Here is a 27,306-nt window from a genome sequence, read left to right on the forward strand (position 1 = left end):
GTGATCGATCGGATACTAATACGCCGGGCTCCGAGAGTATCGGAGTGGACGAAGAAGTAATACGACCGAACCCGCTCGTGTCGCACCTTGCACCCCGTGACTGTGCTCGATCGCGAGTGAACCAAAAACCTGTGATTCGAGTGTGAAGTGTGAGTGACTGTACGAGATTGACACCATTCAAAGTAAAGTCCAGCTCTGCAAAATGATCTAAAAACTTCTTACTTCGCTGGCCGCGTGGGATAGCACTTTTGGTGAACCTGGTCCACGGCACTCTATCTGGATGGGAGTAGTGTTGCACTGTTGTAGCTAATACTAGTAACAGTAATACAGTCAGTGGGTCAGTAGCTGAGTTGTGAGCGGCAGCTGCCAGGATAGATCAGAACGCCGCTGTTGGCTAAGAAGGTTTTCCGGTCGCCCAGACCTACTACCCAACCGCGTAGATCTACTACCCTGGCCCTGAAGTATCCACAAACCGAGGACAGGTGACGCAAAGCAGTTTGTAGAGGGAGTAGTAGTGCTAGCACTGTCTTGGACACCCAGTGATAGAAGCTGGACCTAGACTCTAGGAATTTCTCGCTATCCGGGAGTGTGCCGATTGCTTGCTTGCTGCTGCGAGTCTGTTGTGGTGCGGACCATACGCCTGCGAGTTTGTGCCGCTTGGATTGAGTTTGTGCCGCTTGGATTGACGCGATCATGTTGGCTACCATGGACGGCAGCAAGTCGAAATCCTTATCGGATTTGGACAAGATATCAGTGAACCATATCCGCATGATGCCTCGGCCCTCCGGAACGGCAAACCGTAAGTTTCATTGTTGTTTGCTACGTGCAGCGCTGTTGTTGTTTATTACCGCCACCATCTTTCAGATCAGATGTTGAAAGCCTCCAGGGCCTCGTGAAAGCGTAGGTCTACTATCGACTATCGTATTGTACTACATCATTGCCTGAACGGTGACTAAAAATAATGTCTGTCTATGTGCATCCCTGTAGTCATTGTAGAAGCATCGTGAGCGAGTGTGTCCTGGCGTGCGGAAGTAGTCGCACTGTGCTGCAATGTCTAGTGATAAGACAGCCATGACGAAGGCTTAGCCTTTGGTTTGGTTCATAGGCGTCGCAATTCCCTCCACTCCTACTCGGGATAGTGCGGGCGGATGGCGATTCGACACACGGAAAGGGCGCGACTGGACGAAAAACCGAGAGCTCAAGCAGCTCTAGTTCATAGTGGTTATGTGTGAGCTGCTCCGTTTCTGTGTAGAGCAACCAACTGGCGATCATGGTGGTGGCGAGCAGCAGGGAATGTAGAAACTAAAATGTGAGAGTAGCGGTGTGAAGGACCACAGCATAAGTGCAACGCACATTCGCACTGTGCAGGTGTTTTCAGGATACTAAGTATCATTCCTCCAGCAATCTGTCCGCGAACGAGCTGTGAGGGAGAGAGAGAATTATCGTTATGTTTTTGTGGAATCTCCAGTGTCTGCGCGTATACCTGTCAACACTAGATGTGTGCTTGTCCCTTATCCTGGCAAGTGCGACCCCTTCTGGCTCTGCTGCAGGGCCATATGTGCACATAGCCCTTTCAGCAAAGCCTGTCAAAGTCGCTGTGTGCCCACCCTGGCGTGGGCAGTGTATTTCCTGCCAGGTACTGTACAGCCCTCCCTGATTGGAACACAAGTAAAGGCTTTCAGTCAGGGAGGTTGGAGAAATACTTGCCTTTTGAAATAGCTTTCAAATAATAATGTTACAGTTATATTGAAGTGAAACTAGTAGCCCAGAGATCACAGAGAAATAGGCAAATGCACTGTGCAGACGAGTCAGATATACAGTGCAGTGCGTGGACTATATTCTCGTGCCATTTCGCCTTTTGGGGGCATTTGACGTGCTGCTCCAAGATGCCACTGGTGGCTACCCTGTCTGGTTTGCAGCTGCCGGTGACCCGAGAGTCAAGACGAGAAGTGTTGCTGAGACTCAGTCGCGGTACCGAGTATGAGCTCAGACTTGGGTGTTTGGTTACAGGGCAACTTTACCTATCGGCTCTGTTCCCCAAAAAAAGCATGGCTCAACAACCACCTACCCTACAGTCTTGGGCTTTTCCTAGCCAACCACTGTTGGGAAAGGCTCCAAGCCCTAGGAAGTTAGAATGCGTATGGCGTTTCAGTTCAACAGAATTCGCCAGGACATATCCGTGCAAAAGCAGGAGCTGTCTTAACCGATGTTACTGCCAACCGCGCATTGCATGATGTGGTATGTGCAGTGCGCATGAGTCGTACTGCGCATTGCGACAGTGCTTACTTCGATTGTAGTGACTTCTTGGCATTTCCCTGCCGGCATTGAAAGGAAATCTGTGTCCTTCTGACAAGTTCTTAGAAAACTCTGCTGAAATTTCTAATTATTACCAAAATCATTAATGATACATGTATATGTACAACATTTGACAGAGGTCGCCGCTCAACATTTATCTCATTGCGCATCTTTCACTTACACTGTTATGAGCAAATGAGACCCACTATGGCGTACCAGCTTTGACAGGGTAACAAAGGGAGATGGAAACACAGTCCTAGCAAGATAATTTTTTGAATGATGTCGTCATGTAAGCAGGGGAATGACTTCCGTAGAACATGTCGGTGATTCATATTGGCCAACATTTGTGCTAAACGTCCCCAGATGACGTGTAGTTGCAAGCCTGTGTTCTGACAGCGTTAATAGGGAAATTGAGGCAGGCAGTGGCACACCACAACAGTGAGACTTGACATAACCCGTATCCTGTATCCCTGCATTAAAGCTATTTTACCAGGTCAGCCTCACCCTCCAGTCCCACAGTCCGTCCCAAGTCATGCAAAGTATGATGTACATGTTCCTTGCATGTGATGGCCTGTACCGCCCCGCCCGTCCTTTGGGTTGGTCGTTTCCTTTGGGTTGGTCATTGAGATTCTCGCTGGGTTTGGTACCTGTCTATCAATTTACTGGGAAAATCCTGGCTGTCGCCGTAGGTTATAGTTTAGAAAATGGCTGTTGAGGCATATAAAACATATGGAGGTTGGTTGTTCCATATTTTGTACTGGCATAAACATGTGCAATTTAAATTGATAGTAGAAGCAGAACTTGAAACTTGTTGTAACCAACAACAGCAACTCCTGTTGCAACAAACGTCTATGATCCATACACCAATATGGCTGTTATCCTGGAGAACTCATCGTGCACAGCATGAGAGGACCTGTCAACAGTGCACAGCCAGTGTATGGTCCATAAGAAAATTATGATCATCTTGCTTGCGACCCTTTAAAAAAAAATTTTCCTGTGCGTATCGAATGTTCTTCCAATTGTGTTGTACTGTACCGGTATTTCTATAAAATGTTGATGACATCGAAGTTATTTTTGGCCAGGTTTTGAGTATTTAACCGAGTTTAGCATAATGATTGTGAAGACATGCAGGTCCAAATCCCATCTCCAGTCAAATTATAATTGGGTTTTGATTGATGGCAAAACCCTAATACGGCTTACGCCAGTCGGATTTGAAAAGGGCCAGAATCAATGGTTAAAAAAACTTCGTGAATGGATTGTAGTGTAGTGTATTGTGCCCATTTCCACGTGCATACTGGTGTCATTGTGTTCTTCAAAAACGGTGCAACACCTGTACTACAATACTAGGTCTTGTGATTGTTCCGTGTTACTGACAGTGTTACTGACAGTGTTACTGACAGTGTTACTGACAGTGTTACTGACAGTGTTACTGACAGTGTTACTGACAGTGTTACTGACAGTGTTACTGACAGTGTTACTGACAGTGTTACTGACAGTGTTACTGACAGTGTTACTGACAGTGTTACTGACAGTGATACTGACAGTGTTACTGACAGTGTTACTGACAGTGTTACTGACAGTGTTACTGACAGTGTTACTGACAGTGTTACTGACAGTGTTACTGACAGTGTTACTGACAGTGTTACTGACAGTGTTACTGACAGTGTTACTGACAGTGTTACTGACAGTGTTACTGACAGTGTTACTGACAGTGTTACTGACAGTGTTACTGACAGTGTTACTGACAGTGTTACTGACAGTGTTACTGACAGTGTTACTGACAGTGTTACTGACAGTGTTACTGACAGTGTTACTGACAGTGATACTGACAGTGTTACTGACAGTGTTACTGACAGTGTTACTGACAGTGTTACTGACAGTGTTACTGACAGTGTTACTGACAGTGTTACTGACAGTGTTACTGACAGTGTTACTGACAGTGTTACTGACAGTGTTACTGACAGTGTTACTGACAGTGTTACTGACAGTGTTACTGACAGTGTTACTGACAGTGTTACTGACAGTGTTACTGACAGTGTTACTGACAGTGTTACTGACAGTGTTACTGACAGTGTTACTGACAGTGTTACTGACAGTGTTACTGACAGTGTTACTGACAGTGTTACTGACAGTGTTACTGACAGTGTTACTGACAGTGTTACTGACAGTGTTACTGACAGTGTTACTGACAGTGTTACTGACAGTGTTACTGACAGTGTTACTGACAGTGTTACTGACAGTGTTACTGACAGTGTTACTGACAGTGTTACTGACAGTGTTACTGACAGTGTTACTGACAGTGTTACTGACAGTGTTACTGACAGTGTTACTGACAGTGTTATACATAGTGCTCGTGACACGGAGAGCTGTATTTCTAGACGCACATGATCTGAGTTGTCAGTACGACATAGTTCTCTCAGATTTCACAGTCTGACATTTCTAGCACGTACTCTCTCTCCCTAGTTCTCTCTATCTATCTATCTCTATCTCTCGATCTATCTCTCTCTTTATCTCTCTCTCTCCCTCTCTCTCTCTATCTATCTATCTATCTATCTCTCTGTCTCTGTCTCTCTTTGGCTCTTGCTCTCTTTTGTTGACACACTCCACTCAAGCCCTGGCAAAACAAATCACTGGAACATGTGACACATAGCCACACTGTGCTCTTGGTGGACTCCATACACTGAATCGTGCCTTCCAAGGAATGCTTTTAGTCTCAAGGATACAGTGTTATGTAGCCCCAGTGCCATGGTGCCAGAACTCAGTACTAATAATGCCAGAAAGTCCTAGTCTTTGCCGTTCCTGCACCCTCACCAGTACATTATAGAGAAGATTATAACTGGACAGCGATTCCTCGTGGTGGAATGCACACATGCACTCAGTTACATACATCACACACTTCAGTACCCGTTCTGACAATCCAGCCTCCCTCACACTACCAGTTACTCATAGAGTTATACTAGTTACTTTTACATTCAATGATTGGAAGGTGCCATATTTGGCAGTACATGTATAAAAAATGTTGTCAATGCATGGCACCGAGAAATATAAAAGCGCACCAGTTTACCATGGTTTCGCCCAGAGCTCCAGTCTACAGTCAGTCCAAGGTTACACCTCCACTCCTGTCCACTGACTGTACACTGTCCTTTACATGTGTGTGCTACTGGTACCCTATCTGGGCGCTGAAACAGGGCGCATACGGGTACTCGTACTTGACTTGAAGAAACGTTACTTCATACCTGTCGCACTGTAAAGCGCACTAGTTGTCTGTCCCTCAGTTGCCAATTTACACAGCAAATATTTGATAATTAGGTTAGCTCTGAGCCCATTTCTCTATGGATATTCGTTTTGTAGTGCACTAGTCAGCGGTGCATGTACTCAGGTTCTCGTTTCAGGTGGCCATTTCCCATGAGGGATTGATCCCTAAAATGTCCAGTATTTACATGTGTATGTGTATGTGCCTATGTATGTGATGGCCAGGTCCCTTTAGCACACAAGTACTTAGGCTAATTAAGTACAACTTCAGCACTTGGCTGAGTGATGCAGCTGCCCAATAATATGCCAGTGCCAGGGTCTGTTTTTTTCTTCGTCGTCGTTCTCCGTTCTCCTCGAGCTCATTCCACTCTCTTCACTTCAGTGGCCCTTGACATCTGAGATCAGGGCCTGGGGACATGTCCTCAGAATGTTGTGTGACGGTGCTATCGTTGTGGTTGACGTACTACATAATGCAGTGCTTCTGGGGTCAAGACGACTTTCTCTGGCGAGCTGGACTCTGGCTTCTGATGGCGCGGGTGCTGCTGACCTGTTGTTTTGTGTGTACTTCAGTTCAGACCTGCTGTATATCAAGAACCAAAAAAAGAAATCCGCGTCCTTATATGTTAGGCTTGGCCGTTGCGATGACACACGCAGCCGGTAGGTCTTCACCATGCTTTTAGAAGTCACAAGTGTGCTAGTACATGATTGTACTGCTCCATAGATTCTATGATACTTGTAGAGCGTCCCAAGTGGGACAGTCCTGAGTCCTGACGCTACGCACTTGTATTGCCTTCCTGTTCAGCTTGCACCTGTCAGGATGTCCTTGGCTTGGGAGTTGGCTCGTCCTGCCTGCGAGTGCGAGCACTAAAATCTATACAGTGTACTACATAACTAGTACTACACTTTTTTATGGAGCTTGCGCATCTTTTAAAAAGCAATACTCTTTCAGTTTACACCTCAGTGATTTCCGCGTGCAGCGTGCTGCCGCTTCGAGCCATTACAGACGCTGACGGTAGAACCTACATCGGATGATCCGCGTAACAGTGTCAGTGAAACTAAGTAATTAGTTACTTCAGCATGACGCACTTCCGCCGTTCTGGGGACGTAACAATCTGCACCTTATAGCGGGGGCACTGTATATCCGAGGTCAACGGACTGCCACTGGACGTAGGTCTACGTCACGGGTGTTTCGCAGTGGCCACTCGTCAAGATGGCTGCAAATCCGAGAGTACAACAATTTCGACTCTGGCTATGTGCGCGGCGGATGCGAATCTCGCACGTGCATGCAAAATCTAGCCTTCTGCAGATCTGGGTAGAGCAAGTGTGTTGGAACGACGACCTTTTCCGAGAGAGAATGTGGCTCTTTTCATCCCAACATTTTACTCGCCACGCTCTCCCTCCCAGCTTATTGGTACGAGTATCTGCTACCGAGTAGAAGTCTCCATCTTCACAGCAGGCCAGGCAAAATCGCAACGTTGAAATACTTTGCTCACTTGGTTTTTTGGTCCTTTGAGGTGTTGATGTGGTTGTTGTGTACAACTCGAAGTAACAAACTTGAGACCCCCGCGCCACAAAAAAACTAAGGCGCGCCACAAAGTTTCGTTTGGCTGTTCAATGAAAGGACGTATGGAAGCAGGGATAAAAACTATCGTGGCTGCCGGCAAAACTCTTAGTAATGTAATAAACGGGGATGTGACTTTGGTAATTCCAAGGAGAATGTACGCACGGCCATTCCACAACGAAGACGAAACTACGAGCTCAAAAACACTCCGATTTTCAAACAAACGACACAGGAAAGAAGATATGGCCGCAGTGTTCCCGTGTGGCCTTCAAAACACCTAATTTTACTCCGATAGCGGCTGGTTCAGGGCAAATTCAGGCCCAATTCGACAGCGTCGTACCGCTCAGATTCGCCCAAAACATGAGGAAATGTACGGTAGATCCGAATGCGTACGCATTTTGCGTACGGGGACGACTGGCCAGAGTTCATGCACTGCAAACACCCGTGACGTGTATTTTACTTCAACCCGCAGGCCCTGGCAACCCCAGCCTTCCACAGCCTGCCTAGCTTTTTTTCTATTTTTTTTTTACTTGAAATCACATGCTGGCAGCCAGGTGATTTAGGAAGAAACTCCATGAAACTTGAAAGATTCGAAGAGCTGCGCTATCGCGCCTCCGCTTGTGCCGAATCTCCATTTTCTTCTTGGCGGTGACATGCAAGGTGCATATTAAGATGATTGCACAAATCATTCCTACCTAATGCCTAATGGCTTGATGATCTTCATATGGTTACCATGGTTACATAGGAGATAAGGCACGCACATACAATGTCATGATAATAATTATCATAGTGCTGATGCTGTCTATCATGGCTGAACGAAGGTGTTCAAAGTCTTCGACTGCTGAAGTGCAATTGTTGACGCTTGATAGTGACCCGACTGGATCCCCGAGGAGAAGATGTTTTTTTACAATAATTATTTCTAACAGTGCCAGTACAATGTAGAATAGATTTCAGCATAATGATCCTTATACAGTAGTCATGTACTTAACTTAAGACATACATGTACATGTATTAGGTATGCAACGTTACCACGTCATGCTCACGATTGCAAATGCATGCATTGCTTGTTACTTACTGCTTTGTGAAATGTGTCCTAGGCTAGTCTGCTAGACGCATGCTGCCTATTGCCGTACTAAAAGCTCTGCCATTTTTGCCTGAAATCAGGCAATACATTCAGAAGACAAGCGGCCACATACTAGTATTAGTAGAAGCAGCCCTTGGGCCTGGCACGAAGCCTGCATAGATCCGATCACGCCTCTCTTTTGACTGGTATGCAAGCCACAGAATCTTTACACGTACAATGTATCTATCTTGGATTCACACTTCGTCGTTGCTACTGCAATTACGTCGATGTATTGTGATGAATTCCAACACTACACCCAGAATCGTGACATGTATCTGATTCATGTACACAGTGGATGTACACGAAAATGGGGGAAGGACCATAGCCCTAGGCTACCGGGCCTAGGTCGGTGGTGTGACGAGAGAGGAGCGTTGCGTGTCGCCCCCGCCGATACAACAATACGCAGGTCCGAGTTGGGGCGACTCACGGCGCGTACACACCGTGCTAGGCCTGTCCTTCGTCTCCATGTCAGGCTGCAGGGAACCGGATATCTACATAACTGGCGACCGCCGCATAAGCAGTGCAATGACTATGTAGAGCAGACGTACATGTACATCTTCATTGCTTATCCAAGTAACAGTTTGTGGTGCAAGTGTTGTGCCTGGTGGCGGATGTCGGTGTTTTCCTTTCACACGCTGCACGTACATGTTCATAAGTGTTTATGACAGTTATTGGCAACTTATTGCGGTAACTTTCTGCTATTAGGCAGCTGCTGCCTGATTTGTCATCGCCCAAACAGTATTCACCTGGATTGCACTGGATGATTCCGCCCCCCAGTCGTTACAAAATTAATTACTAGTATCTTGCCTTCTTGACTGACGTCACTAACGGAATACCGGTAGAGGCCCGATGCCTACTGAGTACTGACAGTACTGCTGGGTCTGTCACATGTGCAGACTCAGTGCTAGTAGTGGTCGTTATCGTGGGACTGGTATGCTGCGTCCATCATCATTCTGTGTCCCACCTCGTGCCTGTACTAGGCTGTAGATGTACATGTACATGACCACAGTGTACATGACATGACCCCAGGTAACTGGTTTTGCGTCTGGATACACTGCCATGTAATGATCCAGTACAGGCATGTTTGCCACTATGCAGTGTCTGGGATATAACAATTACATTACTAAGTATTCAGTCTTCGACGAGTTTCCCTTCTGCAGCAGCGAGGGCCCATGTCCAGCACGGGTAAAGTGGATCATGGAGCCCAGTCGTTTGACCTCGGATCAGTATATCTGATGTAAAATATAAACAAATGAAAATCGGGTGGAACAAAGAGTGACCATCAGGAGACTGGTGCTATACTGCGGGTTGTGTGGTCTCATTCACTATAGCCAGTATAGGTATTGTCCCATGGCAGGTATATTATGCAATGCTAGTGTTTCAGCGCGAAGGCAGTGTAAGTGATTAGTATAATCATAGTACTACACTGTATGCGGGCACTGTGACCGGTAGTCAAGGTTCTTCTAATATGATGACATGATGTAAAATATACAAATGAGAGTCCTCCGGCTCGGTAGAGTGCTCAATATTCGTTCCGAACGGTTCGAATAGAGCAATCTTACACACGCTGTCTGATGATTGCCTATGGGCATGAAACTGGTATTAATAGTATTACATGTAGTTACAACGAGCGATGCTTGGTGCTCTGTGCCGTGTGTGTGATGTAAAATATAGATGTTTACGTACCTTGTGCTGACGCTTCACTCTAGAATGAGATGATTACATCGAGGGATGCTCAGCGCGGATACTGGCCTAGGCGACGGTTCTAAGCTGAGCCCACCAAGGCACCATAATGGTACCTACATTACATGATTGCACAAACCTTGCCTACACTAGTACCCGGATAACTCAAGGTAGGTGTTGAGTTGGCGGTTGCAAAGTTCCTCAACCAGCTCACTGCTGAGTTGAGTAACGTTATTTCTCACTGCAAGCCTTGCCACGCGATGATTTCCCTGGAAACGTTGGGTTCACTTGCAATGATTCGGTCCACGACTCCGCGTAGATCTATGTGTACATACACATCCGTCACGACATCAGCGAGGTTCCCGTTGCACGCACGGGAAGGAACACTGTCGCAGACTGCGAGGGATATGCTGCTCTCCCCCGCTTCCCGACAGGCCCAGCATCAGCATGCAGCAGCGCCTGCGTTTCTGGTGCCGGCGCTGACTGGAGAAGGAGGTGGGCAGCTATGTGTAACACAACTAACACCAACACTAACAGTCGCTGTATTCCAGTGTGATCACAATAGATCTTCGAATCATTGTTCGTCTTCACACTATATCAGTCTTCAGACCACTACAATGGTTATGTTGTAATGGTCTACACACTGTACACATTTTTACTTCAAAGGTATGATGGATCGACTGTCTGTACTGTGTGTACATGTGCGCTATGTAGATCTACCAAGATGCCGTCTTCGTACAGTGGACGCTGGTCATGCACAATCGCCACGACCCCAGTGCCGTTCTGGCTGTTGAGCCGAGATATCGTGCTTGCGCCAAACACATGATGGCTGTGGCGGGCCACACGATACTCCTGCCTTTCTCTACCAGTTGTCTCCTCGCCCTTTCGACTTGCGAATAGCAGAGCTGCGCGATGTCCAGATCTCTGTACTGGCACACAGCGACTCGAGCAAGTGTGTACTCTGCACATACAGCGTCTCATGCACTGGCAAGAAGACTCACAACTAACGTGCTTGGCACAAGTTATCACCGTCTCTCGCTGTGCGATTTTCGAGAACATAGGCGATGTGTTACTTGTTCAAGTTGGTGTATTAGACTCTTCAGAGTGGTGGGCTTTTCGTGTCGGAAACCCTCCTGGAGAGGGATTATGCTGCGCTCGGCGTGAAAACTGCATTCTTTGCTGGTTGGACGTTACTAATGTGTCTAGAAGGGGTGGGCTTGTTTAGAAAATGAGAGATTTTGGAGAAATAATTCCACCTCCGCGTCCTCCACCTCCCATTCATCGCTGCTCACATCCAAGGGCAACGTTTCTCAATGGCAAGGAGGATGCCAGCGTGTTCGACTTCCAGGCTAGTAGGCCACCTCAGCCGCTGCCTAAAACCAAGCGTCGCTTGTGCTCGACCAAGACTTTGCCCGCACGTCCGCCGCCACCTGCACGTCCGCCACCGCCGGTCGTTACCAAAGGAATAATGGATCCTCTGCTGGTGAGGAAGCTGTACCGTGCCTTGTCGTCGCCTTCGGAAGCTAGATCGCCTCAGCAGTCGACAGGTCAGTCGGAAGCTAGAGCGGCATGTTCACCTAGCTAAACATTGACATGTGTGTTGACATGTTTTCTTACTGAACGTGTTTTTTTTAACTCCTCAACCATGCACTTCAAAAAAACAGGGTGATCTATTTCTTTTGACAATTAATTATTTGAGTTTTGCTAAGTTGAGGCCGAAGCTTCACATGGTTACCTTGGCGCGGCGCGGGACTTCATGTCGTTTCAATGCATTCCAAATACTTCCGTATTCATGGGATTGTCTTTCGTCAAATAATTGCAAAGACGTGGTTTTCACGCGAGCGACAATACCAATGGAACCATTAAATCATGTGCAAGCAGTGCTCCAGCCATTGCATAATGTAGGCATGCAGCAGCGCTGTTGCTCTCCTTCTGCCATTGTATTAATTTGTAAACAGTTGTCCTAGCCGTGCGAATCGTAGAGTTGTCGCTACATCAACGCCGAATAATCATGCGTTGTGGCCGGTGGTCTGGCAGCACGTGAGAACCCCTATCGTGGTTGAGACGCGTTTTATATATATATTATGTGCATTGGGTCTTCAAACGCTCCAAGCTAAGACATGCAGAACATATGTGTGGGCTTTTGATCCTCGTGGGCACGCATACAACTACTTGATCATACACTAGCGGTCTGTTTTCGTCACTATTCGCTTTCTTCCAACTCGATTCAAGCTGACTTGACTTGAATGTCAGTCGCCCGCGCCCGGTTCTGTATTGGATGCGTTGACGCGTGTGTACGCTATTACCTCTGCGCTGCACATTTCAGGAGACCTCTGCAAGCCTTTGTGGGTGATTTATGAGGAGGGCATCGGTCAAGCTGAGGTCTTGTTACAGATAATACCGGCAATTCCACGTGACAGTTTACAACCTCACTTCGCTATCTCCAGGAAGCTGCGGGCCTCTGTAGCCCTAGTGTAGGGCCGGGGAGATGTGCTGCTTGCAGGGCTACTGCTGTATCGTTTGCCCCCGGTTCACCTTCGCCTTGTTTGCTGCTTCATTTGTGGGGTGCCAGTCTCGCTCACTGATATCAACACAGTGGCTAGAAGCGGCCGCATACCTCCGCCTGCCTTATCTGCAGTCGTCGTCGTCGTCGATGACGATCTACGTGAGCGCCTGGCGTGCATGCCGACCGCTGCTACCGATCTGCCTGCATCATGGAGCAACTACCGGTCGACGGCGCGGCTAACAGTGAGTTGTGCTGTAGAGTCCCCGTGCAACGCCACGGGTCGGTGTAAATCCAGCGTGTAGGTGTGCTTGCTGCATGGGATGTGTTGCTTTTGCTGGAGCGCGCTTTTTTCTGAAGGTGTTGAGGCTTGTGCGCGGGCGAGTTTTCTCCTTCGTGGGACAGAGCGCCCCTGGCTCGTTTGAAGCTTACCCCCAGACAAGGGTAGAGTTCGCGAGCGCTACACCAGCTTTTTGCAGTCAGCCTCAATCCGAAAGTTGTCGGTAGTTGAAAACTATCGCGCCTTCAACATTGAAACTCGCGTGCTCTTTTGAATCGTGGTTGTCGTTTGACGGAGGGAAGGTCGTGTGAAGGTACTATTAACCTGGAGTCGGTGTGAAGTGAAGAATGGCAGCCTGCCTCTCCTCTCCTCGAACATCCACCCTGCCGAAGGAGTTGGTGCCGTACACGCCTGCTGGCACGCTGCCACCAATGTGCAAAGGTAAGAGACTAGTATCATTCTTCTGACTGCTCGCACGTGTGCAAGAAAGTCTGAGGCGAGAGGCGATCATGTACAGTAGATCTACTCGTAGTGCTGTGCTCGCCACATCGATCTGACCTTGCAGATGGATGAATGTACAACGAGCGTCGCGGACATCCACAACTGTCTGCAGAAACGCAACTGTGAAGAGACCTGTCAGCTAGAGATAGCCTGTATGGAGTGTCCGCAAATTGCCAGCTTTGCAAGGAGCACAGATGGCGCTCTTGATCTTGTCACTGAAGATCAGATGGAGACTACTGCCTGCTTGCGACCTCGCTCGAGCGTTTTTTTGTGTTGTGACTTGTGTTCCTAACGTAACGTCGTTACTTTGCGTGCTGTCCATAAAGGTTTGCGTGCTGTCCATACAGGTTCGTGTGCTGCGTTGCCCGGAAAGATTTCAGTTGCCAGGAAGAAATGCCCTCGTCCTTTTCTAGGCTGTGTCATGTGTGACATACGCGCGCTTGAGGATTCACCCACGGCTACGGTCCGTCCTGACTACATTTCGTATATATCCGCGTTCGACTGTGCTTTGTAGTCGCGAGCGCGAGCAAGCACTTCACAGATGAAGTGTTTGCTTTCAATACAAATTATTGCGGATCGCTCAGAAGTGATGAGCGATAACGTGTGGACATTTATCATGTTAATCCTGGCCCGCTGTGAGCATTTCCCAGCCTAGACGCCTGGCTATCAGCTGTTACCAGGTTACAACGCGGAAAGAGTGTGTGTCGAACACAGCTATTGCTGTACGTGGCGGTCACTTCAGCTCAGGTAGACCGCGCGCTCTGTCCCACACTCTCTCTAGTGTCAGGTGGCAGGGGAGGTAGCACGAAAAGGGTTGGCCTGAGCAACACCAGACACCGTGAAGTGCCTTCAAGACTGTTGTACTGCTGCTGCCGCGTGTCACTGCTGCAGTACAGCAGTGTAGATCTGCTGGTTTTGTAAACAGCATTGCACGCTTGTGTTGTAATAATTATACTTTACATCGTGATGTAACATAATTGTTGATCGACGTTAATCGATTAAACGTGTTGGTGCATACGTGGACAATGCAAGACTGCAAGTACATTGACATGAACTGCCAGCCCTGGCATGTCACTTTCTGAGTCTCTCCCAGCCAGGCATAGATTTACAGACTTGGCTGTACTGGGTAACAACACGACTTATTTTCACGACGGTATTTAATTCAGCTATGAGTGGCTTGCAGCTCCCTCATCAAAATGCGTGGTTGGTTTAATTGAATGCAGTAGTGGCAAACATGTTACAGTATTTCTGTACTGAATGTCTGTACAGAAGAGCTAATACAGGTATAGCAAAGCGTGGATTTCATCTATCCATATTTTTTCCATTTTCAACACGCGAGTCACCTCTTTTTCTGGCACCCTGTTGGGGGGGGGGGGGGGGTAAGCGAGGGGCTTCTGTAGAGGTATTCACAATGCTGCATGTGTATTCACCGTTCATTGTCTTGACATCGTGTTCTCTGTTGTCGTGCTCCTCCTCCACAGTGGAAGGCAGGAACTTGCTGCGGCAGCGCAATGCTCTCCAGCGCGTCGGTGCTGGCGCATCGCCACCACCAGCCTCCGACCGGTCTACAACACGCGTGGCATCTCTCTCACCGGACTCGCCCGCCGAGTCGCCGATGATGCTGCGCAGCACCAAGCGCCGGTCGTTCAAGGCGTCCATTTTCCGCATGATCGGCTCAAACACGCGCAGCACGAAGACCGTGTCTGCCGATGACCTGGATGGTAAGCCACACGGTACTTCACACACACAGTGCTTCATACACAGTACTTCACACACAGTACTTCACACACAGTACTTCACACACTAGAGTCAGGACCGCCGGAAGCAGTTTTAGGTTGGTCCAGCCATGCCATAGCTCTTACGTACGTGGTGTATGATATAGCATGAACCCGTGCCCTCCTCAGCAGTACACAAACGCTGGTGGCCACAAAGTTGGTCCGATGATGACCTGACCAACCGGACCGGTTCCGGCGCGCCTGAGAGTACCTAGAAATGAGAAAGGCAATGATGGTTGAGGATGGCTTCTACAATCGTCGCCAAAAAAATCCGGCCAATGCCGATGCAGTGGTATGGTGCGTGGACACGTACACGGCGGTGCCGCATTGGTTTCATGCATTATTTTACCCAGTCTACCAGCACTGCACTGAGTATAGATTCCGTGATGTAATCGATTTCTACGGAAATCTGTTTGACAACCTGGAGCCATAGTAAAGTGGCATGCCGATTTTTTTCAATAATCCGTTCAAGGCAGTAGGTATCGACGATTTCCACTTTTCAATTCCCACCTGTGTGTGTGTATCTCCCTGTCTAATGTATTACCTTGGTAATTGGTGTGTGTGTGTATGTTGTGATGATTTCAGCCCCCATCGACACCCTCTCTCCCTCGTCGTCAACGAACAGCTCTTTGCCCCGTGTGAAGAGTCTGCCCGCTGTCAGTGCCCTTGCGGCCACTGATGGCCAAGCTACAGCGGAAGGAACCGATGACAAGGCCAGTGACAAGGACAAGAAAACACTGAAGAAGAGCAAGAAGAGTAGGGATAAGTCAAAGGACAAGGAGAAAGCCGACAAGAAGTCCGAGAAGAAGACGAAAGAAAAGGAGAAGAGCGGCAAGGATGAGAACAAATCACCACGAAAGGACAGTCTGCCGTTGTGGGCGCAGAGCTCCAGGGTGTCGACGTCTTCGTCCAAGTCCGGAACGGCTAGCACGCCTGGAAGCGTGTCTGTATCTGTGTTCTCACCGCCCGAGGAAGGCTCCAAGTCCACCATGCTGGTGCAGGGCAGTAGCAGTACATCGGACAGCAATCCGTCGACGCCGGTGTCCGCATCGGGCAGCAGTGCCACGGGGAGCATCAACGGCTTCGCTAAGCCCGCGGACGCAAAGGCCCAGCAGACACCAGCCACTCTGAATCGCATGAAAGAGGCACCAATGGGTCTGGGTCTCGGCGAGGCTTCAGCAGCCCCCGGCAAGCCACCCAAGAAGCCCAAACCTGCCGCTCCCAAGACCCTGGGAAAGCCGCCGATATCTGAGAAGCCACGGCCTAAAATCAGCCGCTCCAAGTCAGCCTCTCACACCGCCAACAAGAAGATCGACACATCTCCACGGCCGATGATAACACGGCAAAGTAAGTGGCTATCTGTGCGGCTTACTCCGTAGCTATGGCTCTACCGGTATGATAGTGAAATTGGTGCATTGGTAGGTAGAACTAGTAGTGTGGGCTGTGACGATTGTGCAGCGACATGGGCCACAGTCAATTCAGATTTTGTTATGCAGTAAAACTCCCCCAATCCGGGCAGGCTGGGACCAAGCACTGCCCAGAACTAGGAATTGCCCAAAACTCAGAACATACAAACAATCTACATGTCATGTAGAAATGAAGACCAAGGAACTACAAGTTACGTTATAATATCCACTAACACCACCAGTTACTTTGCAATCAGCTCGTGCGATAACATTGCACGACACTCGCCAACGGTACTGACGTTCTACACCTAACTGGCAATCAGCAGTTCCTTGGTCTTCATTTCTTCTTGTAAATTAATCCTTGGCTCTCCACCAGAGTCTATTTATACATACATATACTTAGTATTGCATGCATGCAAGTAAACGTTTTTGAATTTTTCATACCGATCAATAGTTTTGGGCCGTTTAAAAGCCAATTCTGTGACTTGAGATCAGTCGGAAAGGTGCCCGGATAGACAGACGTGCCCGCATTAGGGGTGTGTGGATTAGCGGGGTTTAACTGTATATCCAAATTAACTGTGTGATCCGTGAAGCCTCGATTGAATCTGCAGATCGATGATATGTCACCGACTTACCGGTCACCCCTGCACTTCCAATCACCACAGGTGTATCAATGCTGGATGATGGCCTTGAGGCTTAATGGAATGCACCTAAGCAACTAATCAAAGGCCGTACACAAGTTTCAATACATCGTTTGAATTCTGTTTTCTTCTTCAGATGGTCATGCATACTCCTCCACCGACTCCGAGCCATCACGCGAGGCCACACCATCACCAGATCTGTTCTCCGAGACCCTCACTGCTCAGGTTAGCGTCACCTCTGCAAACCCCTCGGCCTGTGTTAGCAGTTCATCTGGAACGAGTGTGTTTGCTTCGGCGGGTGAGGCCACATCGGCCGGCGAAGTGGGATCCGGAGGTCGTGAGAAAGTTTCACCGTGTGCTGGTGAGTGAGAGCGTGTAACACTGTATTTGTCTAGCTGTCCTGCTTTCTCACTCTCGCTCTCGCTCTCTCTCGCTCTCTCTCTCTCTCTCGCTCTCTCTCTCTCTCTCTCTCTCTCTCTCACTCACTCACTCACTCACTCTCTCTTTGTTTCCCTCTTCTGTCCCCACCCGAGTCATTTTTCCACCATGTTGCATTCATATAAATATTATGTGCTTCTTCCCTCTATACTCTTTCCCCAAGAATTGCTTGCCCAAACTGTTCACCCTATTCACTATTATGCACTGTGTGTGCTAACTTCTCTTGCTTGTGTTTATGGGTATGTGTATAGGTGTATTTGCATGTCTGCGCGTGTGCGTGCGCGTACCTGTTGACATGGGTGTAAAACGTCAGGCGAAATTACTGGTCAGTCGGCGACACGCATTTTTCACAAAAATTTGCGTTTCACCTGCTGGGAGAGTATGCGTGTACTCGAGTCTCATCCTGAGCACGTTTTTTTCTTCTTTTTTTCAGCTCCAGTATAGCTGTATTTTTCATTGCAAAGCCGTCCTCGATTGTTGTGTTCGTTGTTCAAACGAAGTGGACATTCACTCATGAAGGCAGAGGACATAGGAGCCTGATTGGAGTTTCTCGTGGCATAGGACGGCCACACGGAGACACTTTGGGGTTTTCTGAATATAAAATACCGTACGCACGATGCTGAGATCAATTTGTGCGATATCAAATTGTTTGTGATCTACCACATCCAGCAGAACGGGATCCAAACACAAGCTTACCGACGGTTAGGCTGCCGACCTGACTGGACAAATGATCCCTGGCTTCACCCGACGCCAGAAGTCGGACACCATGTCCTTTGCCGCGACATCCATCTCCAAAAAGAACTCCATCTTCGTCGTGAAAAGGCTTGAAATACTCAATATTCAACCGAGATTCGCGGTCTCACCCTTTCTCAGATCGAATCATTTTTTGTTGTAGCAGTTGCAGGGCAGATCCCCGCCACTACTTCAACAGGCGATGGCTCCAAAGCATGCCTGGAACAAGCCATGTCGAGGTTGCAAGCCACCCGTCTCAGCAAAAAATCGAAGAAATTCGAAATTTCAATGGTGGAAGATATACTATGAAGAGAAATTCAAAAAGTATGTTTCGCGGAGCGATCGCTCAAACTACGTCATTCAAACTTTGCAGGATGGTTCAGACGTACATGCTAGGCATGGAACCACAGGCGATGATGCCATAGCTGACACACAGAGTAACACACACAGCAGATTCGTGTGCACAGATACTAAATTAGTGGACGTCGTCATCTTCTTCCCGCTGATCTCGAATGTACTATGACGTGCTATTTCGCCTGACGAATTCTTGCGTGTGTGCATGTGCGTGTATGTGTATGTGCATGTCTGTGTATAGCAGACTTGGCGGAGGACGGTCAGGTTGATTGTAACTCCTGACCTGAACATCCTCTGCTGAGTTTGCTATGTTCTAAGTTCTGTCTCTGACATTGAGTACTCTATGCAGCTCTCTAGGATCAACGGACTGCATGTTTGTGTGTGTGTGTGTGTGTGTGTGTGTGTGTGTATGTGTTTACGCTTCAGGACGTGATAATGAGTCTGGACCTGGACCTATGCTCTACCAGACCTGGCAGTTCGTCTCCACCAGTTCGGAACAGGACGACACGTCGGAAGGGGACACGCCAACCAGTCCCGTCCGTCCCCCCACCGCCCGCAAGCCGGCCGAAGAGCAGCTTCACAGAATGCACTCGTCCATGCGAGTCTCGGCACGGCGGCACGACAAGAAGAAGATGCGCTGGGAGGAGCAGCCCAAGGTACATCACCATCCGATGACCTCATCACACAATTATTTTGAAGTAGATGACCTCGTCATTAGCTGCGCTAGCATTTTGGTTATGTGCTTGCTGTATCTTTACCTGAATGTCTGTGTGTGCACGTGCATGGGTTTGCATGCATGTGTGTGTGTGTGTGTGTGTGTGTATGCATGCACGCACGAGCGCAGAAATAGCATTCCCTGTGATGCAGAAGTGAAACAGTGATGTGCATATCTGACATGTTTACCTTGTCACCTGCCCGCTGCTACTCGTGTGCAGATCTTTTTCATAACTCCAACCAACTGCCACCCTGTCTTTGTCCTTGCTTAGCATAGCAATGTTTCCAAGGAGAAAGCTGTTTTTCTGTAATGGTATTGCTAATCACCTTCAAAAAAATCCCAGACTATGTGATACACCTGGGAAGTGTCGGTAATACAGTTTTCCAGGATGCTCATAGTGTTTGTCCTGATCCCTGTACTACTTCCCCTGCAGGTCCGTAACAGCCAATATATCCCCGAAATGACAAAGGAGGAGCAGCAGCTGCAGCAGGTAGGACTCTTTTCAGCATTATCTCTACTAGATGCCGGTTCTTGTGTTGGCAGCAATGTATATCTCAATGACATACAGATAAGCCTTCGCGTAAGCTATTGCAAGGAATCAAACCAAGAGTCACATCTGCAAAACTAGGTCCAAGATAGTGATCTATGACAGGAAGTTTGTAACCTAGCTGTGCACTGATTCCTCTGTTACCACCCATCATACTGTCATCTGTCATTTGTGGACGTGATATCCCACAGATTAGCAACTGCAGCAATATCATGTGTGCTTCCCCCTTCATTCTGTTTTGTTTCCCGTCCAGCGCTACTTTGAAGTTGTGTCGTCCGAGCGCTCGTACAACCAGAGCATGAAGGTGCTTGTGTCGCACTTCATGGAGTCGGAGGCGCTCTCGCCGGGGCCAACCCCTGTCATAGACCCAGCTTGTCGCCACTCGCTGTTCTCCAATGCTAAAGCTCTGCTGGACGTCAGCGACCGGTAAGGCCAACTTGTAGCTCACCAATACAGTGTATTGGTTGTTGTATAAGCAGGTTGTATAAGCAGGGACGTCGGACACGCTACGGTCACTATGGTATTGATCACATCACTCCTTTCCCCAGGTGCCCATGAAATCAATCGAAATCGCGGATTTCGGCTGTAAATTTCAAAAATATTCAGCAGAGCCACCCCCTCCCAACAATTAGATTGTACCGGAGATGGCTGACCGTACCACCTTAAATTAACTTCCGACGTCCCTGAGTCGTGCATAAAAGCTCGTGGGGGTGTGATTTTCGTTCGCTTTCCACCGCAGCTTGGTCTATTTAACTGAACTGTATTGTGTGTGTGTGTGCTCTGTTTGCGCACATGCCCGTGCGTGTGTGTGTGTGTGTGTTAGATTTCTTGCCGAGCTAGAGGAACGGCTGCAGGAGAGTGTGGTCATCACCACCGTCTGTGACATCATCAAGCAACATGTAAGCAAAGATTGCCTATGTGTAAATACGCGTATGCTTTGCGGGTATGTGCTTGTGTGTGTGTGTGTGAGGGGGGGGGGGGGGGGGTATGTGCGTGTCATTGTGTATCAGATAACGCTGTGTTGGGCACTGTCAATATTCTTAGTGTGTCAGTTTCAACTCAATTCCAGCACAACTATATTCCCGTGTGTGTGTTTGCTGTATTTCGTATGACCAAGTCTCAGACAGTGGATTTGTCGACTCCTCTGCAGCTGTGTTTATTGCTGAATAACGTCATGGTGGTAAAGACACATAGTTTTGACAAAATCGCAGTAAACACATGCCTGCCCACACCCTGGCACAGAGCTCTCCTTCTCGCCACCACCGCCACTATCACCACCACCAGCACTCTGCCTCGGACGAACGATCCAAAACTCACAACTGAACATACATCTCGTATTGCTCTCTTTGTTGTGTGCTGTTTCTCAGGTGGAGTGCTACTTTGAGCCGTACGTGCACTACTGCAGTAACCAGGCCTACCAGATCAAGACACTGGAGAGCTTACTGTGAGTGGGCTGAGATCAGCTGAGAACACATGACGTAACAGTTACATGATTGTAAAGTCGAATTTGAAAACTATGCCACGATTGGCTTGCTAAGTTCACACTCCTGTTGTACGTCTCATCAGAGTTCTACTGTCTATGGTTATCACGTATCGCTTACCAGTAAAGCATGTTTATGGGTCGGGGAAACACTTGATCGTGCATGGTATACCCAGTGCATATTCAATTGTTATCCATTCCGTCTCTCTGTTCAGTCACTCTCCTGTCGTGCATATGTCAGCGTGGTATGGCTCTGGTCTAACTGTGTGTGTATGCTGTGCTGCTGTGCTAGAAAAAATAATGCCGCCGCCCGAAAGGCCATCACCGAGCTTGAGAGGTCCAAGGAGGCGCAGAAGCTGCCGCTGGTGTCGTTTCTCCTGCTGCCAATGCAACGCGTGACGCGCCTAAAGCTGCTGGTGGATGTAAGTACAGGACATGACACGTCTTTCAATGACCCACGATGTGCTCAGCATGTGTGCGTAGTGCGTAGTGCGTGCGTAGATGCAGGGTCACTGTGTGAAGTCTGGTTGGAGACAAGCAATGCACATATGTATCAAATTGTCATACTGGAAGTATATGGGGTTGTCTATTGTTGAGACTATTGGCACGTGAGACCCCATTGTATTGCACCTGATTGTGGGCAAGATACCTGCTGGCCCATTCTTGTGTCGTCATTCTACTGTACATCTGTGGGAGTCTGTAGCTATGTCTATAATATTCTGTTTGTGTATTTTGTGTGTCTGTGCGCGTGTATGCATGTTTGTGTGCGTTGTGTTGTATGCACGTAGGCAATTCTAAAACTGGTGCCCATCGGCAGTGGATTGTTTGCCTTGGCACAGGAAACGCTGACCGCTGTCAAAGAAGTAAGTCTTGCCTAGCTTCACCATTTCTGCAGGCTCTTGTTATTGGCCCAGAAATAATTTCCCGACGCACCAATGTTCATGTACTGTATGCCCCGATTATAAGTCGCAGCCCCATTTTCAGGTTTGAGCCATATTGTTTTGAGCGTAGCGAATAGGCTGCCATTCTTTGCTGGCCTGCGGAGAACTGACGAGGATGGACCTTCCAGCAATTGTAGCACTGGAAGTTGTCTCTCCTGCATTGATTACCACGGCTCCTTACAAAAGCACAGCGTTCATGGTGTATCTCAAAGCACTCCATGCACTGGACTAGGGCATTGAATGGCACAGGCATTGCACAAAAGCAAAACTGCGTGTCCACCTCTATAGGAGCGCCGGAACCAGTGAAGTGCACACCCCTCCGCCGACACCTTGGAAATAGAGTGAATCGCCATTTTCAATGCAATACAATAGCTGATCTCACCTCTTCTTCGGTTGAAACACACCGTGGATGGATCCTTTCCAACCGACAGCTCAACGGCAAAGGCTATGGCAAACAGACCACAATCGGCTGAGCCAGTTTGCCGCTGCACTGATGGCTGGAACATGCTAAGGTTAGCTCACTTCACGTGGGTCACCATAGATGCAGGCTAGCTGTTCTTCCAGATGGGGAGGAATAAGACTCAGACCCAAACTGTCGTACACCTTCTTTACCTCCTTGTCGAGAGGGTTCCATTATGTCATTTGTCTATAATGTCTGTGTGTGCATGGCGTGCCTGCATGCGCGCGCATGTGTGTGTGTCTGTGTCTGCGTATGTGTATGTGCGTGTGTGTCTGTGTGTGTGTGCCTGTGCGTGTGTGTTTTGAATATCTGTCTGGGCAGTGTGTGAATCGTTGCAACGAGGGCGCCAAGGCAATGAAGCGCACTGAGGAGCTCATTGAACTCAACAACCAGGTCGATTTTGGAAAGCTCAAGGTAAGTTGTTGGATTGATCGCAGTCAGCCGTGAACATGTATGTGATGACTGTCCGCCACTCACACATCCTGCATAGGGCATAGGGCATGGGGCATGGGGCATAGGGCATAGGGCATAGTAACAATGGTGAGACATACGTGTATCGTACGTCCAGCGAATGTACAAAAATCAGTATTTCATAACCAAGGTAGTGCTCTTCCACCAAGGTCAAATGACTGGAAAAAGGATACACAGTGTCCTAAAAATGGAGTACGCAGTATCCAACGCAAAGAGAAGAGTACGATATATCCCGGGTACGAGTACAGGATTGTACTTGATACTGATGTTTCACTGTGTGTATCCTGGAGAGAGGTTGTGAACTAGCTATGCTCGTGGCCGTGTGCACAGAGTATGAGAAGACTTGATAAGCAAGTGACTTGGTCTTCCGACAAGCTAGCGCATATCCAACATGTGTTAACGCTGTATAGCATTAAGGCTCATGACATTCCGCTCCTCCACGTGTGTCTTTATGCATGTTACTGTAGCCTCTGGCGATGGTGAAGTCATCACGCTGGTTGCAGCGCTCTGGTTGCATCAACCTGATCAACAAGGACAAGAAGAACAAGACGAGCGAAGTGCACCTGATCGCGCTCAACGATCTGCTGCTGATAGCCAAGGGCGGACGCAAGAGGTAGGAACAGGTGAAGCCGTACGCAAGTGGAGGCTTCTTTCAATTAAAGACAAGCCGAAGTTAAAGTGTTACGTGAACGTACTCGTACTCGTATACACAGTATGGTATCCATGCATGGGGCCAGCACTGCAATAAGAGACCTACCTATACTGGTCATTTCAAGTCCCTATCTCCAAATCATATATCTGCATAACATTGAACCTGTGTGAAGTCGATTGACTAAAAGAAGGCCTGCTTTCTTTGCACCTGTGCATAGTCATGTTGACTTCACTGGCTACCTTGGATGTGACTGTGTCATTGTGCGTGCGTGTGTGTGTGCGTGTGTGTGTGTGTGTGTGTGTGTGTGTGTGTGTGTGTGTGTGTGTGTGTATGTGTGTGTGTGTGTGTGTGTATGTGTGTGTGTGTGTGTGCGCGTGTGTGCACGTGTGTGTATGTGTGGTCTATGTGTGGTCTATGTGTGGTCTATGTGTGTGTATATGTGTGTGTGTATATGTATGTTATCACGCCCAGGCCCATGTACAAGATCATCGACTACTGCTATGCACCGTTCTTGGCCGTGGACGAGCAGGCTACTGTGGCCGAGCTGGCCCCTCCGCCGGGCAACATGCTGCGCAGTTCATCGGACAGTGCTCTCTTCAAGCTGTCCGTTAACAGCAGTACGGACTCTGGACCGCCGGAGAACCGCTGCTTCAAGGTCACCCTACTGGAGAACTCCAGCCGTCAGGCCAAGGATTACATGCTCGAGGCACACTCAATGTAAGACTTCTGCGCCGGGCATCAGTGTCGCTTGGAAAGACACGTTTTGTAGAACAAATCGGAAGCGTCTCCGATTCTTCAAGGCAGTACGTGCATCTGCGCCATCCACACTAGGGAACGGAAGCGTTCGGTTCTAAAATTTCCCAGTGTTCATTTGAAGTGGTGTGGATTGCGCAGATGCGTGCACTACATTAAAGAAATGCATTTTGCGTTCACTAACTTCAACTTCACTTTATCATGTGAGCTGTGGAAAGAGCGAGACTACAATCGATATACATTGCGGCTAAACAACTTTTACCCGAAATCAGGCACATTTTCCAGATGCCCAAGAAATGGTCACCTTGTGTGCTAAGGTAACATGATTATTGACTAGTTCATGAACTTCCTCTGGAAATATAAAAAATACCGTTTGACTTTGATTTACCTGTCAGTTCTGGTGAATCGAACTCTGAGGTATCGTAGCAATGGTGACTGCCGAGTGTAGCTCAATTATGCATGCTTACAATTGTAGCTGCCATGGCATAACCGGGGCGGCAGGACTGGTCCGGTGGGTCAGGCCACGGCTGGACCAACTCTTTGCCACCCATAAGTGTTTATACTGCTGAGGAGGTACTTGCCATCATCATGTGACCCAAGCTGTACTTGCCATCATCATACCCAAGCTGTATGAAACACTAGTATATGTCCGGACCGATCAAACACTGTTTCCCCGGTCTTGCATGATGACCAACTCGTTCTTTCCTGCTGTGTTCCATATGGCACGTAGTTCATTAGCATCTGTTTACTGCCTGCTCTTTTCTCACACAGAACGGAGAAGACGCGATGGCTCGAAGCCCTGTCACCGAACAAGGAAGAAGACGGCGATGAAAGAATCTACGAAGCATGGGGTAAGTAATGATAATATGTACTACACTGTATGTTCATCCTCAGTTCTGTGCTATCACAGCATGGCCCAGTCTCCAAAGCTGGAGCCGCTGCTATATGTATATTGTGTTCTGGAATGACGAAGATTCTGTAACACGAGCATAAATTTGCCTAAAAATGGTAGAATAACCCCAATTGTAATAGTAAGCTGCTGCTGTTGCTGCTGCTGTTGCTGCTGCTGCTGTTTTGCGGTCGTCGTCAGCATTGTAAGTAGTAAACCGATTTAGCCCACACTGGGCAACAGTGTTCCTCTTTCTGTAGCTTTATATTAGGCAACAATGTGCCAGCCAGCCTGACGAGCTGTATGCCATGCCGTTTGTCCCATTTGTCCTCCCTTCACATCACACCATTGCAGATTGTCCCGAGGGTATGGCCATTCACCCATACATGGCACAGCAGCCCGACGAGCTATCCATGGAGCCTGGAGACATCATCAGCGTTCTCAAGAAGATGAAGGACGGTAGGTGGCTAAGTGCCCCTGCACAAGGATTTCTTGAGGCAGATACACAGCACATGTTGGAACTACTTGCACTCTAAATGTTCCGTTTCTTTGTTCTGACCCTGCCTAGCCTGCGATTACTAGCACCCGTCCTAGCAATTACAATAGGAAGTTTCGATTAGGAACGGTTCAATTCTGTGCGCAACACAGTGCTTCTGAAGCGACTCGCTGTGCATGAAAATACTGAATCTCTGGCAATCTCTGGCTGCATAGCCTGTGACCAATTCTTACTGATGGAATACATGTTTTGGTTGTCTTTGTGCTGACTGCTGGCAGGCTGGTACCAGGGACAATCACAGCGTACGGGCGAGCAAGGCTGGTTCCCAGCCGCCTACATGAAGGAGCGCGAGACAGCGCACTCGCGGGCCCGTGACCTGCGCCAGCAACACCTGATGACCAAGAAGCAAGGCTCGTCGTCGACGACCGGCCAGCCGCAATGCTCTCCGTTGCACAGTCCAACCATCGCGACTGAGCATGATTGATTGAATGAGGCCAGCAGCAACACCAGCACTCACTGCTCTCCACTGCACAGTCCGACCATAGCGAAGGTGCATGATGGCTTTCCGCTTTCACAGTCCAACCATAACGACGGTATACGACTGAGTGAATTGACACCACCTGCCGGGAGAGGCTTCTCTAAAATAGCATTACTATAATAAGTCTTGTAGCCACCGGATGGATGTATGCCCGTAGCTTTCAACGGAGACACACGGTATCGCAAGCTATATTTGCGTGATATGATGGATGGAGAAGAACTTGCCACACTGCAGTCTAACCACTGTCAAGTCGCTCTACGAAAATAAAGATCCTCAGCCTGATACCAAACTTCAATTTCCTCCACCTCCTGTTTATTTTATTTTTTACTTGACAAGTTGAAATGCTGAGCATATAATAAGGAAGCCCGGCAACCCGGCACACTCCATATTCATTCGCTGGTGATTTAGTCTTAGGTAAGCTTTCTCTCTCCCTCTCTCTTTACTACGGTAATTAATTTCGTGACCCAGGCATGTGGAGTAATCTAGAGGCGCAAGAACGTCGTTCTTAGGTTTTTCAGTAATCTGGCTGCCTTCAGATAGCACCAATGATTCTGCCACATGTTGACTGCACGTGTAAATAAACACGCGCACACAATTGTAAGTATAATAATTATATTAGCAAAGGCTGTATTGAAGAACAGCAGAAAACCGACACCACCGTTCACAACTTTTGGCTGCGTGGAGTCTTGGGCTTCATGTTCTTCGGATGCACGATAGTCACTCTACTATTGAAATCCAGTCGTGGCACTCAAGTGCGCACCGGGCGTTGATTGTGCAACCAACCATCTAGGACCTGCGAACACTGGGCTGCGAAATGGTG

At 48.3% G+C, this 27,306-nt stretch overlaps 1 protein-coding gene across 4 annotated transcripts; it reads left to right on the top strand.

Moving 5' to 3' along the window:
• LOC135818280 (rho guanine nucleotide exchange factor 5-like) lies at nt 1-27,138 on the top strand. Of its 4 annotated transcripts, none has more exons than XM_065331628.1 (17): nt 1-799; nt 14,680-14,919; nt 15,559-16,320; nt 17,157-17,381; nt 18,971-19,200; nt 19,693-19,749; nt 20,060-20,232; nt 20,630-20,705; nt 21,174-21,250; nt 21,579-21,708; nt 22,075-22,149; nt 23,009-23,101; nt 23,626-23,771; nt 24,282-24,527; nt 25,335-25,414; nt 25,807-25,911; nt 26,227-27,138. In XM_065331628.1, the coding sequence occupies exons 1-17, from the start codon at nt 694-696 to the stop codon at nt 26,430-26,432; spliced, it is 3,027 nt and encodes a 1,008-aa protein (XP_065187700.1). In that variant the 5' UTR covers nt 1-693; the 3' UTR covers nt 26,433-27,138. The 4 variants fall into 4 exon arrangements, with proteins under 4 accessions (XP_065187700.1, XP_065187699.1, XP_065187702.1 ...); XM_065331627.1 differs by lacking the exon at nt 1-799 and adding an exon at nt 9,757-11,461; XM_065331630.1 differs by lacking the exon at nt 1-799 and adding an exon at nt 12,165-12,662.
• Nucleotides 27,139-27,306: the final 168 nt, after the last annotated feature.

Source organism: Sycon ciliatum, chromosome 5, assembly GCF_964019385.1.
Source record: "Sycon ciliatum chromosome 5, ocSycCili1.1, whole genome shotgun sequence".
In the NCBI taxonomy this organism is placed as follows: Eukaryota; Metazoa; Porifera; class Calcarea; order Leucosolenida; family Sycettidae; genus Sycon; species Sycon ciliatum.

What these genes read in the sequence shown, in the direction of transcription:
- LOC135818280 (XM_065331627.1), top strand. Translation starts at nt 11,143, where the DNA reads ATGAGAGATTTTGGAGAAATAATTCCACCTCCGCGTCCTCCACCTCCC. An exon ending in GTCTGCCGATGACCTGGATG is followed by an intron (nt 14,920 to 15,558) that starts GTAAGCCACACG and finishes TGATGATTTCAG; the next exon opens with CCCCCATCGACACCCTCTCT. An exon ending in GCCTAAAGCTGCTGGTGGAT is followed by an intron (nt 21,709 to 22,074) that starts GTAAGTACAGGA and finishes GTATGCACGTAG; the next exon opens with GCAATTCTAAAACTGGTGCC.